General features: G+C 47.6%; 1 protein-coding gene across 2 annotated transcripts in view; it reads left to right on the top strand.

Annotated features, from left to right (window-relative positions):
• The window catches only part of bcas3 (BCAS3 microtubule associated cell migration factor), a 180301-nt gene that overhangs the window by 98533 nt on the left and 64754 nt on the right, over positions 1-17014 (top strand). Inside the window, exon 23 of one of the 2 annotated variants that reach the window (XM_029000656.1) lies at positions 1699-2402. The exons of the other annotated variant lie outside the window; for it this stretch is intronic. Within the exon in view, the coding sequence (XP_028856489.1) occupies positions 1699-1709 (11 nt within the window). The 3' untranslated portion in view covers positions 1710-2402. Of the gene's footprint in view, positions 1-1698; positions 2403-17014 lie in introns of those variants that run through there. 2 annotated transcript variants of the gene reach the window in all.

The following is a 17014-nucleotide window of genomic DNA, read 5'->3' as shown; positions in this document are numbered from 1 at the left end:
ACACACACACACACACACACGTAAGGAGATAAGCAGCACCCTGAGCCGGGCACATCTCACAGCTTTAGTGCTCTTAATCTGTGAACTTGATTACCTCCTGGGCGTCAGTGGCAGAGTTCCCTGCTCCACAGCAGGGCTCTTTACGGATGTATTAGTGGCAGTGCGCCGGCGGTGACCAAGTGTTGCATGCTCATTAACACACAAACACACACACACCCTAGGCCAGAGTATGGAGCTTGTGTGTGTCAGGAGGGAGAGTCAGTCAAGGAGGATGCATTTAATCCTGTCCACATCATGGCACAACCGCCAAGTTATATTTTTATTATTAATAAACATCATCATTATCATAATTTTGTGTGTTCTGAATAATAAAATCCTCACCAGCTCCACAGCTAATAATGCACATGGACATGTTTCTCTCTCTCTCCCATAGACACACCCATACTCTCTCCGCCTCTCATGCTTTCTCTCACACACCAACGCGTGATCTCTCTCTCTCTCTCACATACACACTCTCACCCTCTCACTGACAAGTTATTGCTTTTTTTCTTTTTCATCTTCCCGTCTTTCCTTCTCTTCATTTTTGTCTTTCTGCTCTCATCTGACTGCGGCGTCTGGTAATGCCCCCTCTCCTCAGGCCCTTCAGGAACATTCACTGTGTGACAGGCAGCCGGTAATGGGAGAGATGTAGAGATACTACACAGACGGAGTCTTCCCTCTGGTAACTTTGGGGCCGTGTAAGGCTTTCGCTGTCTGCTTTTCATGTACAAGGCCTAACCAGAGCACCACGCACAAAAGCATTCGCACAACACACACACTTATGTGGACGTACACATGAAATGGTGTTTGGGTTCAGTGTGAGGTGTTGGGATCCTGAGCCTGATGAAGCTCCCTTCAGCCCAGAGACTGGCCCGTCTCAGCAGCCGGTTCATCCTCCGGTCAGGGCCGCGTTATTTCCTCTTAATTGAGTTAAGATGAGCAAATAAGAGGTCCGAAGCGCAGAGCAGTCATTACCCACAAAGACTGTGCACACACATTACTCAGGGCCCGAACGCTTAGATCACTTACACATATATACAAGGAAGTACAGCCTCCCCGCCCCCAACACGCTCACAGCAGCTTCAGAGACACACAAGTGCATACGTAGCACACTCACACACACTTTTTATGCATATAGTGTCCTGTTCTTCCCCACATAAAATGCCCTTTTTTTTTTTTTTTTTTTACACATTTCATGGAATGATTATGCTGTTACTGCCAAGCAGATTTCCGTTTTTATTGGTGGTTTTGTCTACGCGGTAGTGGAATCAACCTTTAAGTTGGAAAATGGACATGGTGCTTGTGATTCTCTGTTATGTTCTCTGTTAAGACGAACTTTATAGCATCATTTAAAAAAAAACTCTTTATGGCTTTATTTCGTCACACCTGGTGCAACCATTATAGTTCTTGTGTGCCGCTACTCTTATTTTGGTGTGGGCATCGCTTCCTGTTTCATCAACAACCCCCTCCAAACACTTCCAGCAAGCAGCTGATGGTCGGTTGTCCGTAATGGAGCTGGAAAGGTCCGGGCAGGGTTGCTAATTGAACCGGAGGGAGGTGTCTCAGGAATGACGGAACGATTAAGCAGTCGTCCTGGCATTTAAAACACAACTCTTGCATTTTTTTTTTCTTTCTTTTTTTCTTTTCTTTTTTCTGCAGGTGTTTCCTAAAGGAGGCCATTTCTGCCATACCATGTATTTATTTATTTGGTTGTGTTTGTTTTGTTATTTATTTATTTCTTCTTAAGCATGCGTATCCCATCCATCATTCCCCACTCTGCGGTATTGATTTGGCGTCTGTGTGAGGGTGAAAGTGAAGAGGAGAGGAGCGCAGACGCCACAGCCCAAAGACGAAGCCGCCTCTGTCCACCGCCAGGTTAGGCAACGCTAGCTAGTCCAGGCCGAGCACCCATTCCGGTTTGGTTTTCTAGTCCCCAAAAAAAGTCACACATACACACGCACACAAACAGAGTAATGCACCTAGAGGCCTGAGCACTCAGAGTGTCTCTCTCCACGCTCGGCAGCGCCTCCAAATGCAGCATCTCCCCCACAGCAGTAAATGGAGGGTTCAAAATGGCACAGCTGCCCTGGGCCTTCATGGGCAAATGCGTCCATTTTGACAATAGCTGCTCACCAAGGAGGAGACCAACTTAGGCTGAGTGGACCAAACTGGTTATAATTCTTAACTGCAGACATCTCAGTAATAAATAAATGATAAAATTTTTAAATGGTGCACAATATCCCACCTGTATTATTGGCATTTGAACGTTGTGCATTCTGTGATCTATTTTTAATATTTCTGTAGAGTCTGTTTCGTGTCCATAGTCTCGTCTCGTATGTTAAATTAATGCTGCATTGCCAAAGCCGGTCACAGTGATGTTACATGTGCAATGTTGACTCCTATTTAAATGGAATAAAGAAAATAATAAATGAGCGTTAACAAAGATAAATTGTTTGTTTGCTGTGTGCGGACGTCCTCACAGTCCCGCCTGGAAGAAATAAATAAATAAACCCCAATTTTAAAAAGCAGCAGCTTGTGTGGGTACGACACTAAATCTGCACTCCATGCTGCGTGTTGGACACCCCTGAGGCTTGGTGTGCGGCCGCGTGTGTGATCTGCAAGAGAACGGAGTGTTTCATTATTAACCAACGCGACTCTTTCCGTGTTTTTTGAAGTATGTAATTACCAGTGGGCGGTGGGCCCAGGTCCTCATATTGACTGGTTTTGTTGACTTTATTATGGTTTAAATTATGCACCTGTACTCTGAACGACTCTTCTGACAGTTTCAGATCATCAGAATCATTTTTTAAATCAACTTTTGGAATACGAAATAAGCATATAAAGTCATGACATGATAACATATAAACGTTATTGAAATCTGATTTCAAAAACATGAAGTACATAGTTCCTGTAAGACTGCGTGAGAAACGTTTTTCTACAGTTATAATATGTTTAAAACTTGCGCAGGACCATAGTATCTTTGCTGGCTTTGCGTAGTGAACCCTGTCACACGGTCCAGTGGGAAATTTTGCTCTATTTCATAGTACTTAGGGTTGAGTAAATTTGAGTAAATTGTAAATCAGAGTCATTTAAAAAGTCAGGGAAATTCTTTTGTAAAAATGTATAAGAACCCTGTCACATTTTGGTCAGTCCGGGGTCAGCCCGCTGCCACCACTCTCTCTGGAGGTGCAAAGCCCTGAGCGAAGCCAGAGAACTGCAGGCCGCTCGCGTTTGTTTAGATAAGACCTCGCTGATATCAGGTTTTTATTCTCGTCCGCCTCCCAGAAAAGGCAGCATCCAATTTGCAGCCATTACACGCCGCTGCACTTTGTAATCGGCTCCAGCAATTCTAACATAGGAAATATGCAGCCGTTGCCTCGACATGTATTTTGGAGTATACCGAGAGGGCCAAAAACAATACCGGCCCAAACAAAACCGAGGGCTGCCGAGTCGCGAGAGTTCTCGCCGCCTGTGAAGAGGTTTCCTGCGCCCTTTGAAGCCTCCGGCGTTCCGTAATTACAGTGCTGCCGCGGTAGAGTATGACTGTACAATTATCAGAGCGGAGAGTAGAGACGGGCTGAGGCCAAGACCCGGTGCTCTGACTGGTCCGTCCAGCCCTTATTTCCAGAATCGCTTCCTATATTGTGTGACCAGTATGTGAATACTGACAGATTTCTCAAACCCAGGGTTAGGACATATCAGGAGTCGTACGTTCTAAATCCCACTTACTACCATGATTGAGTACCAGAGCACGACATTTCTCCAGGCCGTCTGAGCCTGCGACTAAGGACAACGCAAGTCCCTCTGGGTACGAGCAACAGCTTCATGTGTGGACGAAGCGGTTCTATGAGATCATGAGGTGCATTGACCCTGTAAAGCTTTACTGGCCCGAGGTCCTCTGGCATCTGGGACCCTGAACACCTTCACAGGGACTCACAAGGAGTCACGTCCAGTCACCAGCATTGGGCGCTGCTGAAAATGGCCAGGTACATTTACCAATATCAAGGTGTTCATTTTTTAATTTTTAACTTTTTTTTTTTTTAGATCTCGGCAGCCGGGCCTGTTCTCTGCCTGCTCGCCTGGGGTGGCCCAACCCCCATGAATTATGCAGCGTCGGTGGCCTCATCAATACTGCATCAGTGCAAACATGCGGTGTATTGGCACCAGCCTAAGCGTTGACGGCGAATTTATTTTTAATTAATGCCAGGCGTCCCGCGGTGCGGGGGAAACATGTCAGGAGCCGTGCGACGGTCCTTTTTTTCCGCCGCGCAGGTATTCTGGGCTCTTGAAATTTTCACAAGCCGAGGTGCCTCTTGCGCCCTTGTTCCCGTCCCCCAGGGCTGCCGAAGTCCCCAAAATAAATAAATAACAGCTTCCTTCCAGGTCAACACATCCTACATGACGCCGATGGTGAGAGGTGATGAAGACAGACTTTCCGAAGTGCTGTAATCTGGACAGAGCTGTCGTCAGCGGGGGTGTCTCATCTTGGGGGGGACCGTGGAAACTCCGCTAACACACAGTTTTATTGTGTGCCGAAGTGTGACTCCTCCCTCGACGCGGCGCTTTGATCAGGAAACCGCCGGACGCGGTGGGTCCAGCCTTGTGACTCACAGCCACACATCTGTGTCATGCTGGTGGGACCCGTGGGACAGCAGGCCTGATTGTCAACACATCATCGCACCGCGTGCGCGCCGTCCACAAACATTATCCCCCCCCCCCCCCCGGTCCCTGGCCGAGGGGGATGTCCGCCGCCTCACCGCTGCGGCCTCGGGCCCTTCGCGCGCCGAGCCGTCGAGGCTAGCGTGCTGACCGCGGCAGGGTCAGTGGCGTTGTGCGGCCGGGCCAAATGAGAAACATGCCCCCGTCCGCCGCGGACCGGATCGGGGTCAGCAGCTGGTGGAGGATATGGCAGTCATTTATAAAAATATGCTTTCTCAAGCCCACAAAAACAAAAAAGCCCCGATCCCAACAGCTGGGAAGGGTTGGGAGTAGCCCCAAGGCTGGCAAGCTCCCTTCCAGATGGGGAGGTTAGGCAGGGGCTAGCCAGGCTGCTCCACTTAAACTTCCGATTCCCATTAGGTGTGGGGAAGATTGCAGGGAAGTGAAGAGGAAGAAAAGCAACAAGCATGACCGCTCTGTTTTTCACCCCGCTTAATCAAATAAAGCAGGAAGCTTCCGAGACGGAAGGATTGTGTTTATTGATATTTGTGCACACACTCGGCGGGATTTATTTTCAGAGGTCCTCCCCCTTTCTCTTAGGTATCAGTGTTTGCTCATACTTTTTTTGAAAACTGAAAAGCGTAGGGTTACCCCCCCCCCCCCGTCGGTTTTTAACGTGCTGTTTTGTTTAAATTGACCCGCTGGGACATGCAGCAGAAACGGTGCCTCTGTGGAAAGTAAATGGCAGACCCAGTTCAATATATTGTAATAATGCGAGCGGGATGAAAGAGTTATATGGAACAGGTCTTAAATAAGAATTGATGAGCCTCTTGACCAGGGCGCTCAGCGCGGCGGCGGATCGAGTTACCACGGCGCAGTTGGACTCGCTGCAACGTGCTCTTTAGGTTTAAAGAATCTCCAGAGCTATGATGAAGATGAGGAATGTGGGCACAGAAGCTCGGCCTGATGCGTAGTATTACGTGTCCGTTTTTTGGACAGAAGCAACAAAAGAGCCCATGTGATATTCATTGAGATAGGCTAGCTGATATTGGAGTGATCTGTCATGCTCAGGATATAAATTTCCTGGGCCAAATTTGGTTTTATTGCTTCTTTTTATGATTTTTTTTTTTATGATTAAAAAAACTAGTAAATCCAAGCGTTAAAGTCTGGATGAAAGGAAGCCCCAACCATGCTTTGCGTGAAGGGTTTAGTAAGCATAATGATCCCTTGTGCAGTGAATAAAGAGCTTCTTCACGTCCCTGACACTTCTGATGGGGTGTGACCTGATGTCTTCAATGGCCTTTTTGTCAGCCGGCGCACGGAGAAGCGACGATCGGTCTCGGCCCCTTGACACCAGTCGTGGCGTTTGTGGTGTCTGGTGTCTGAGTGTCTCGTCTCATGATGCCTGCTGTCCGGCCCTACCAGACTCCAACAGGCGGCATGTCGTCGATGAACTCCGCGCCGGCACGGCCGCCCCAGGGGCTCTCCTGGAGCCCCGGCAGGCGACTCGGGTCACGACCCCTGGGCCTGGAGGGGTCAGCTTGGCAGGCGTTGGTGTGGGGGCAGACATTTCAGAGCCATTACTGCAGGAAATTGAAAACACCAAGGCCGCTCAGACAGAGGAGTCCACGCCCAGACGCCATTTGCAATGGTCTAATTGTGAAGTAATTAAGATGAACCTGGAGGGGAAACTGGGAGCCTGGGACCAGGCAGCTGAGGAAGGAGGGGGCCGGGCATCCGTCATCACACCACAGACAACACAAAACACACGGCCCGGTGATTAGAACGGACACTGTGTGTGTGTTAGTGAGGGTGGAGAAAGTCTTGATCTTCAACAACTTCATTCAGTTCATAGTTGCATTATGCATTATGTTTAAAATACATTTTCAAGCATTTATCAATCAGTTTTTTACAATTTGTAATTACTTTTTAATGCACAATGAATTCATTACATGATTTGCTAAGATTTTTTTTTTTCTCTACTCGTCCTTTCAAGTAGTCCTCAATAATTTGGACATGCCTAAAATAAGATGAATTGGGCATCTTCCTTTACTCGAGTAGTATTTCAGTTCCCTCCTTTCGTGTGCTGATCATACGTTGTATTTCTTGAGATTTCTATCAATGCAGACGAACGAACCACAGACACATCCCGTACAAGCTCCCAAAGAAGAAGAAAAAAAAAAAGTCTGCTTTGCAATTTGGCCCTCACCTCACATTACATAAAACAGCCCCGGCAAGCATCCGCTGCCGGAGCGGGCTGTAACTCAAGACTCCACAGTCCGGGCCTGAGCCAGGTGCCCCCGTCCACAATTTCCCCTCATTTGCATACCTAAAACGGCAGCCTCTCACCTTCCCTGAAGGAAAAACACGACTTAGCCTCATTAATTTCAGATCGAATTAGTCCCAAGCAGTCCTGCAGTTCTCCCACTCCTCCTGTCGGCCCCTAATTTTCCCCTTCCCATTGCTCGCGCATTAGCTGAAATGAGAAGTCATGTGCGTGGGGTGGTCAGAAGTGGGATTCACTGCAGCCCTGACGTCCCGCCTTTCACACTAACAGCGAAAACACAGGCCGGTGTTTACTTCTCTTCGGGAGAGCGGCGCTCGGCTTTCCACATTCTGTTTTGGTTTATTTGTGCTGGACTGCACCATGGCCGAGAGACAGCCTGTAAAATGTAAACCGACTACGGGAGAAGGTATACAAAAGCTCGTCTTCTGCCACTCCCGGACCCTGAGCATTGACCTTGACCCGTAGTGTGTGAGGCTAGGATTCACAATGACTTTTTATGTACATGTGTATATGTATGTATATGTAGAGAGAGAGAGAGATAATGAATTTGCACATGTGTACGGAAGCATTAAAAGCTGTCGAAGTTAGCACCAGCTCCGCCAAGGAACGAAGGCGTAGAGCCGAGCCACTCCGACCCTCTGTCTGTAATTATCAATGGGGGGAAGCGCCTAATGCCTTGCACGTGGCTTTCCCTGCTCGCCGTGTCCTCCAAAACTGATCATCACTCTTAAGCAAGCCCTGCTTTATCATCACTGCCAACACTTTTCTAATGAAGGCCTGCGTCAAATTACCCAAAAGCCACCAGAGGCTCACAAATTACAGCCTGCGACTCCCTCAGCTTAATGGCAGTCAACCTCGGACTCTCAATATGGCTAAAATTGGGTGCAGGAATAAAGGGAAACTGTTATTATATATGTTTTCTTTTTTCTTCTCGATGAGGGATTTTTCGGTGTTAAAGGAAGGTTTCTCCATCCGAGTGAAGTCTGAGTTTCAGTGGAGGCCAGAAGTGTCCCTGGATCATCTCTCCTCATGCAAAAAAAGGCTGAATTTTCATAGCTTTCAAAGTTTGCAGAGCAGGTGAAGTTTGATGAGCACCGAGGGCCGCTGTCAGAGTAAATTGAATTGCTTGGCTCAGGAAGCGCTGAAAGAGCTGCCACTCCTTTCTCACTTATGTCACTGTGGGAACTGGGTTCATTCGCGAACGTTGTTGCTGCTGTTCTTGTGTAATATGGTTTTATATGGCAATAAATAAAGTGTTATATGGAAATAAGCACACACTCAAGAAAAATTAAAAATTGTACATTAATTAAAGACTGTATCAATCATTAGGGACCTAATTATATTACAATGTTTCTTTTATGTATGTGTTAAGATTTGTGGTAACATTTTTTTAATTTACTGCCTTTAATAAAAAATGGCACACTTAGTTAATTGGCATATGGGCCATTGTGTTGCAACCATATTGCCACATTTTTTTGGATTCTCATTTTATGCTTACAATAAGAGCACGTGTTGTAAACCAGTACATAGTTCTGTGGTATGCAATATAAATTTTCGTATCACGATTCATTATTTTTGGACAAGAGCTCAGAGTGCACGGCAGGGTTTCCACATATTTTTTAGAAGTCATAAATTCGAGTTAGCCTTAAATGTAATTAAAAATGACCAGTTATCCTCAAATCTAGAGTTTAAAGGTCTTAAAAATACTTCAGCCCCAATAAATAAAATAAAACAAACCTTCAGTCTGTCAGTAATCAGCCGGTCACTGCGCACTTCAGTTCAGTGCGCGTGTCACCTTGCCCGATCAATTCCACGCCTGCGATTGGATTCTGACGGGGCGCATTGGTGCCCTGTGCAAAAAAAAAAAAGTCATTATGATTATAAAAATCACAAAATAAAATGCTGGATGGACAGCATGATAACATATGAACAAGCATGTGTTATTTCAATGGCATTATGGGTGTGACAGAAAGTCCCAGATATTGTTTTATCTGGTATAAGGTTATGCTACATGTTGATGTATCTGTAAAATTTTATTATACAACTTCCTGCTGAAGTGCCTTTGCTATGGACTTATATAAAAAAATTATATACCACAATTTATACTGTCCACTTGCTATGGTTAAATTTATATCACAATATGAATATGATGCCATATCGCACAGCCCTACCAGTACAGATGAAATACTCCAGGTAGCGCTCTAAGTAAATTTTTCTCAAGAATATTAAGACGTTGCATAAGATTATAGATGAGCCATCATAATTATTATCAAGAATTTGTGACTCGTCCTTAGGCGCGCCATCGCAGCCGCTCATCTTTGTCTTTTCATGCTGCGACGCGGTGTTGTATATCCCAGAGCCCTGGTGCATTGTAAAGGATATGTAAAATCCTAACAGTGCACTCAGCCCAAGGCTCCATGGAGAGTAAATATTTGGAGTACAGCGGTTCTGCGGAGACCGTGTCACAGGGCTGGGGCCCTTGAACCCTCCTCATCTCCAGGACGCATTGAGAAAGTCCCCCCGTCGTCAGCTGACTGCGTCACCCTGCCCACCTTGTTTTTTTTTTTTTTTTTGCACAAGCGTCCAAATAGGGAGGACGATGCAAAAAATGTCTGAAATTTCACGGACTTGCTGTGTCAAAGAAGAGCATCGGAGAGGTGGCGGGGCTGTGGCGCTCCGGGGTTCGAGTGAACTTCCTGTGGAGGTGTAAAGGATAAAGGGCCGGTGGGAATGGGCCATTCGCGGGGCCATGCGGAGATGAGTGTCTGAGCCTGGCTTAACCGCTGTTTCAGTGGATGCCGCCGTCCCTACAGGATACGATCTTCCAGGGCCTCGCAGCGCCAAAAGCTTTCCTCTTAAGAGATGGACTTTGTACAGACACTTTGTACTCACCGAGTTTAATAAAAGCAGGTTTTTTTGTTTTTTTTTTCGTCAACGAGGAAAAAGCAGGATAAAGAGTGTGAGACTATTCCCAGATACCAAAAAAAAATAAAAAAATTCTTGCCAGCAAGAGTTGGATGTTATATGACATTCAACCGCACTGTTGGCCATTAAATCCAGCTGACATGGTGACACTTGATCTACAAATGCCTGTCATTCTTTATTAAGCTCAGCCGTTGGATCAAAAAATTGAAATTAAATGTACTAGTTGGCAATATTTAAATTGTCGTGGTGCTCCCACCCTGAACCAGCTGATCGGGCTAAAACCACACAACCTGCTAACACGCTCCAGAGCCCCACATGTACACTGCGCCCCGCCCTCCATCATTATTTTAATAAAATGCAATTACCGCCATTACTGGGATGATTAGTTTGGTTGGGAACAAAACCCCTCACCTCTTGTCTTTTCCAGCCACCCTTGACCCATCAAGAAAACACACACACACACACACACAAAACAAAATGTCAGGCTGTGATGTGGCCTGTGAACGGGTCGTAATTCAGAGTAATCTAAAGTCCTTTCAAAGAGGGCGGGGTCCATTCCTCACTACCCCCCACCCCCACCCACCCTCACCCGGAATTTCATTAAAGCCTTGAAAGAGGGGCTTCTATTTATCTCAGATGTCAGGCCCAGTGCAAAGTGTGTTTTAAAATGTGTTTCTGTATGGTTTGGTCCCATTCTTCGCATGGTTGCGAGTCCTGAGGGGCCATTGTTGCGGGAGAGCATTTGAGGGCCAGCCTTTGTGCGAAGTGACAAAAAGACGACGCGCCGAACTGGGCCCGCTTTGTTCCTGTGCGCCACTGCAAAATATGATTTCAGATTAGGACCTTGGGGCGATCTCCTTCAATGGGCAGTTTTTATTTTCTGCCAGCATTCTAATCAGCGCCGAGCCCCGGGAACCGCGCGGCCGCATAAAGCCGCAGTGTTCGCCGGAGTGGCCGCCGTCTTGTAGGCGCAAGGAAGGAATTCGGGGATCTGTCATCTGCCAGACATTAAGGTTTTTTTTTTTTTTTTTTCCTCCTGCAGCCATATCCACATTCTTTCACTCTGGTGTTTGGGTGACCTCCCCATCCTGTCCGTTCGCTCGCTCTACCTCGACGGCTTAATCAGTCACTTCCTCCGCGACCTGAGCCCGCCTCGCGCTGCCCTAATGTCTTTATATACGAGGGCGTCCGGCGAGGTTGCACCGCGTATTTCACTTTTACGGTGCGCGCTGTTTGTAGTTGGGAGTGCTTTAGTGCTGCGCGACGCTGCGATTATTACATTACGATGCCAGGCTGTGTGTGTCCGTATTTAACGTGAAAAGTTAACGGCGTGGGGCTGAGGCCCTGCTGACGGCGCGTACGGCGCTCCGAGTGATAGGGAAGGAGCGGGACGGGGAGTCTCATCTCCTCATCTTTCTGGCTAAAGATGTGGAGATTAAACCGGACAAGTCATTAAGTTTTCACCACCAGGCTCTCTGCGCCGGGTTGCTGGCCCCGGGGCATGGAGTGATCTCCCAGTGCACCGTGGGAAGAGCCGGGCGCTGCCAGCAAGGACTGGAGTGGCGGCGATTTCTCTGCTTGCTCTCGTTCGTGTTTAGATGAGCTTTGCAACTTTGGGGTGACTCTGTGGTTTTGCCCTTAATTCCTGGAGACTAATGACATTACATAAACAAAGTTTAAAAGGGGGAGGAGCCTGTATGCATGATTGACAGTGTACTTCCTGATTCGGGATGGTTGAATCCCTCACAGGCTCAGGTGTAGCGCATCCATCTCCTCCCTTTTTCGCCAGTTTTCCACTCCTTTGTGGACTAGTTATACTCACAAACATGGCCACGCCCACTACCAACACCAACATGCAGATTATCAGCACTTTAGTTCAAGCATTCCTACGGGTGAAATACATTTACAGCATTTATCAGACGTCCTTATCCAGAGCGACTTACAATCAGTAGTTACAGGGAGAGTCCCCCCCTGGAGACACTCAGGGTTAAGTGTCTTGCTCAGGGACACAATGGTAGTAAGTGGGATGGGAAGGCGAGTTCATAGGCGAGTGTGTTACCCACTAGGCCACTATCACCCTAATATGGGTCCTAAAAGGCATCTTCCATCGAGCCTACGCTCACACCTGTACTCTGCAGCAATCGGCTCGAAGACCAGGGGCCGGAGCATGCTAGGCCTCCACTTTGCTCCCCATCGGCCGTATTTACATTTTTGCAGCATTAGCACCCGTGTGTTCAGCCAAAGCCCTCATGCGTGGACTGCAGTGTGAGGTTGTAGCTGGGGATTTGTTCAAATTAGGCCTTCGAGAGATCATATAACATAAGTGAAAACAAATGTGAGTTGCCATTTTCTTTTTTTTTTCTTTTTTCTTCGTCCTCCTTGCCGGCAGCGTGAGACTTGCCTGAAACTCGCTGGTGGGAGGCACAATTATTCCAGCGGCCACTTCCATTCAGAGACGCTGGACGCAGGCAATGTTAATGAATGGACGTCAATGAAACGGTCTCCTGTGCCGGAGCGCGGAGCCAGCGTTCCTTTCTCACGGTTCCCGGGCAGGGCGGATAGAGACGGGTCTTTGTCAGGCCGGCGCACGTGCTCTGTCTATCCGAGTAAAATGTGGCCCATTGTGCCGGAGGTCAGATGTGTGTTACCGTGCTACGTAGCAGTGGCATTCCCGTAGCTCTACTACCACATTCTTCACTTTTTTTTTTTTTTTTTTTTCCCCCCCTCCTTCTTCTACTTGCGTTAACAGCGGCCGTCCTGACCAGAACCTCCCCGTGGAGCTCTGAAGCCTCACCCCTCTGCCATCTCCTGCATGACGGGTGGCAGCTTGTTCAGATCTGCCATGCTGACCAACCACGGGCCACTTTTTTTTTTTTTTTTTTTTTTTTTTAATCGCCTCGCCCCCCCCTCGTCGCTCAGAGCGACACAGAGGCGGAGGAGGCATAGCACATTAAGGCCGGTGATCGTGGGCGGTCCTGGTGCGGCGCGTTCTGCCGTGAAAGGGGGGGGGTGGGCCGAGGTGGCAGTGGCGTATCGCGCCCCCTTCTCCCGCCCGCCCCTTTGCCCCCCTGGCTTTACGGCACTGCTGGCGCCCGAGTGTTTTACTGGAGTCCGGCCCGTGTGCCGAGCCCCCCATCGGACCTGGCAGGGAAAAGCATTTATTTATAGGCATGTGAAAGCCGCGACGCTGGTCGGTCACTGCGATGTGCGGTGCTGCGCCCTCGGTAAATAAAAACCAGCACTTTTGGGAAGAGAAGCGGCTATTTTTACCACCTCCCAGTTGTAAACTGCAAAAGCCGCGTCGCCTTGTTACTTTCTGCTCGCAGAACGAGAAATGGAAGGCAGGTGTCTCGTGAAAGGGAATCTTCCAGTCCTCCTTTCTGCAAACCCATATACAGGCACACACACATACACACACACACACACACCTACACACACTCGCACACAGCTTGCAGTCTGGCCTACAGGCATGTATACACTCTGTATGCAGCTTGGTGTGTGTGTGTGTTTATTGGACTCCTGCGGAGTTGTGACCCAACACAGCAGGCTGTCCTCAGCCAAGGCAGACCGCGTAAATTCACATCGTGTCTTACAGTAAATGCACAAGCCGGCTGGAGACTTGCCGACTCAGACGTCATGTGAACGTTTTTTAAAAGGAAGGATGTGTACAGAACTGCTTCAAAGGAGCTTTACAGGGACCTGTGATTTTCCATAATTCCTTAATAAGCCCTTCATAGATGCTCCTAATCATTGCACGTACATTATGTTTGTTTTCATGTTGATGGACAGGTCACGGAAAAATTAAATCCAGTACTTTTATGTAAACAGAAGGACACGTATATTATGTGAAAGAATTGCACATTAAAATCTCTCAAATGTTTGGGAGGACTGTTGTCACGATTCTAAACATGAAAAAACGAAATTAAATTAAATCAAATGGATACAAAAGGACACGTACAACACCAATCGAGACTCAAATGTGCAAAAGGTGCAGCAGTGGAGAAATGTCCGGGACAATTTGAAAAAAGTGACGGGCGGATGATGGAATGTGAGTACAGATCAACGCACAGTAACGGAAAATCTGTGTGTACTTTTATGCTTGCGGCAGCATTTAAGAGGTGTGCGTCACTTTGATAGCTTAGTTGACATTTATACGTAGCACCTTTCCTGTACAAAGTGCTCTGGAACCGAAACAAACGTTTAATTTTAAAGCCTACTAATGCAGTTATGAATAGCCGTTGTTGTTTTGGAAAGACTGCGAGCCCCTTTACTGTAATGAACATGGCTGTCGGGAAGCTCGGGGGTGCCGAGGTCAAACTTAATACTTCAACAGTTGCATTAAATAAAAAAAGGAGCAAAAAAAAAAATTTAATTAGGAACGCTATCCTCAGCTGCCACCGGGAGACATTTGACCAGATTTCTTCTACACTTTTGAACTTGGCACCCCCACCTCCTGACCGAATCTTTAGCTCGCTCACAGATAAGACAAACCCGTCAATTCTTTCTCCTTCTGCTTTCCTAAGTGGGGCGGGGGCTTTATTTATTTTTTTTCCTGAGGTATTAGATCCATGATATCAGAGCGCTGTATTGAATATTTTATCGACTGTCTGCTTGCCCCGTGCTGACCTGCCTGACATGCTAACTCCTCCGCTTGCAGGAGATGCCACGTCAGTTCGGATCAGGCAGCCGGGCGTGAGGCTCCCCTCACATTTCCTGTGAATAAACTTCATCGCAGCGGGGGGAACGAGGGCGTCGATCGAGCAAACACACGCTGGCCCAGCCCCCCCACTCCCACCCTTCCCTCACGTCTATGAATAAGCTCAGTGAGTTCTGGCCTCCTCCTTTTTTAGTTATTTATTTATTTTTATTTTTTTTATCCACCGCCGGTGCCATCCGGAGAGTGTCGGACACTGTCTGTGCCCCGACCGGCTGAGGAACTACCTGCCCACTCAGCTGGGCAGGTTGCTGTGTAACTAATTTTTTCAACCAGAAGAATAATTTACATGTGGTTAAAAGGGGGAGGAGCCTGTAGGCATTGTTGACAGCTCACACATGCCATATTTTCTTTAATCTGGAACCTTTATTCTTAAAACCTCTTTTTTCAAAACATTACATGACCACGTGTAGCGCAGCTACTACCATCTCCCTGAGTTGAGTTCTGGCCTCATCCGTTTTTTTATTTTATTTTATTTTCTACCATCCAGAGCCATCCAGAGAGTGTCCAGGTCACTTTTTATCTTCTGTCCCCTGCACATCACACTTTGGCGATCCCGACTAGCCCATTATAAATTCTGTAAAACAGAGACCAATCCCTCGATAGCGAATGGGAGGCTCTTTTGTAAGTCTTGTAATACACAGTTTTTAACGACGCCTGCACTCCGCCAGCATACAAGACCCGCTTCCACGCTTCCAAAGCCCCGCCGCAGCCTCAGCAGGAGCGACTGTGCAGGCTAATGTGTGAGAACTCGGCCGAGCGCAAAGCCGAGCCACAGATTTCCTTCCCCACCGGTCTTTACTTATTGATCAGCCCCTCTCCTTCTGAGCTAAACTCCCGCCTCCCTGTCGCTCTCTTCTCCACATGCGCCGGTCAATAGGGGTGGGCCTAATATAGCCTTTATCAGCAATTATCAGGCAGCGCCATTTATGAGTGACAAGAAAATGCAACGTCGTTGACGTTCTATACTGGGTGGAAGTGGCCTAGTGGGTTAGACACTCGCCTATGAACCAGAAGACCCAGGTTCAAATCCCACTTACCACTGTGTCCCTGAGCAAGACACTTAACCCTAAGTTGCTCCAGGGGGGGACTGTCCCTGTAACTACTGATTGTAAGTCGCTCTGGATAAGGGCGTCTGATAGATGCTGTAAATGTAAATAGTGCAATAACAACGAAACGGTGTTATATACGGTGACATAGCGTCGGTGAAACACCGCTCGGTCACGTGGCTAGTGGTTTTCTCCTGTATGCGCTCCTCGTGTTCCAGCTTGCGCTTTTTATGCGTACGGCTTTCGAAGTTGATTAGAATTCCACACGAATGATATGAAGAAAAAAAATAAAATCTGCCCCGGTGCTATCCCCGGCCATGTGATTTAATAGCGAACTTGACTTTCATCCTGTGGGAATCGCATGGGAATCCCATGACCCATGGGAATCATCGGAGGCCAGTACATTGTTCTCACACTCGGACGTCACGCAGAAGTCTCTACCCATGGTCATGAAATGCTTCATTAAATTGTGAGGTGATTAGATGCCTGTGAGGTACGGCGGAGTGAATCTGTGCCTCTCTACATACGCGTTACTAGCTGCAGGAGCGCAGAAACACCAGTTCGAGGTTCAGACGTTCCTTTTTAGCCTTCACTCTTTGACATATATTCCCTGGCCTCCCCCCTGAGTTCCCCTGTCAGTCCCCTGCAGTGTGTTGTGACACACACAGCTAACCTCATTTCCTGCGCTGCGCTGTGGGAGGGGCTCCGCAACGTGGGCGTACCCGGCCTGAGCCGTGGTGTGCGTTTTATAGGGACATGGAAATGGAGGTCTCCGCTGGGTGGTGGAGCTGTGGCGGGGTGGCGGTGATGGGATCTGCAGGCCCCGGCCTAATGCCTCCTTCTGGTTTTAGTCTAAATCCAGTGTGTGTGTGTGTCTGTGTTCCCATGTTATAGAGGAACAAATATCTCTAAAAGCGTTTACTTCGACAAAATAAAGATTTAGGGCCATTTCGTTCCATACAAACAGGAAAGGACTGGTTATCTGTGCTGGAGAGGAGGAACTACCTGCCCACACAGCCCTTTTGTTGCTGTGAAAATATTTTTTCAACCAGTAGAAGAATTTAAATATAGTTTAAAGGGGGGGGGGCCTGTAGGCATTGTTGACAACTCTCACGTACCCTATTTTCTTTATTCTGGATGACTTAAAATGCCTTCTTTCAATACATTACATTACCAAGTGTAGCACAACAATCATCTTCCTTCCTCCTCCTTTTCCCTCCATTCTCTACATCCTAATACCCCTTCTACATACGGTATATCACTGGATGTCAAAAACATGATCTCTCAGGACCACGGCAACTAATTACACCAACATGTACATTATGAGCACTTTAATTATGC

Source organism: Denticeps clupeoides, chromosome 13 (genome assembly GCF_900700375.1).
Source record: "Denticeps clupeoides chromosome 13, fDenClu1.1, whole genome shotgun sequence".
Classification (NCBI taxonomy): Eukaryota; Metazoa; Chordata; class Actinopteri; order Clupeiformes; family Denticipitidae; genus Denticeps; species Denticeps clupeoides.
Note: the sequence above shows the minus strand (reverse complement) of the source record. Positions and strands in the feature narration are given on the sequence as shown.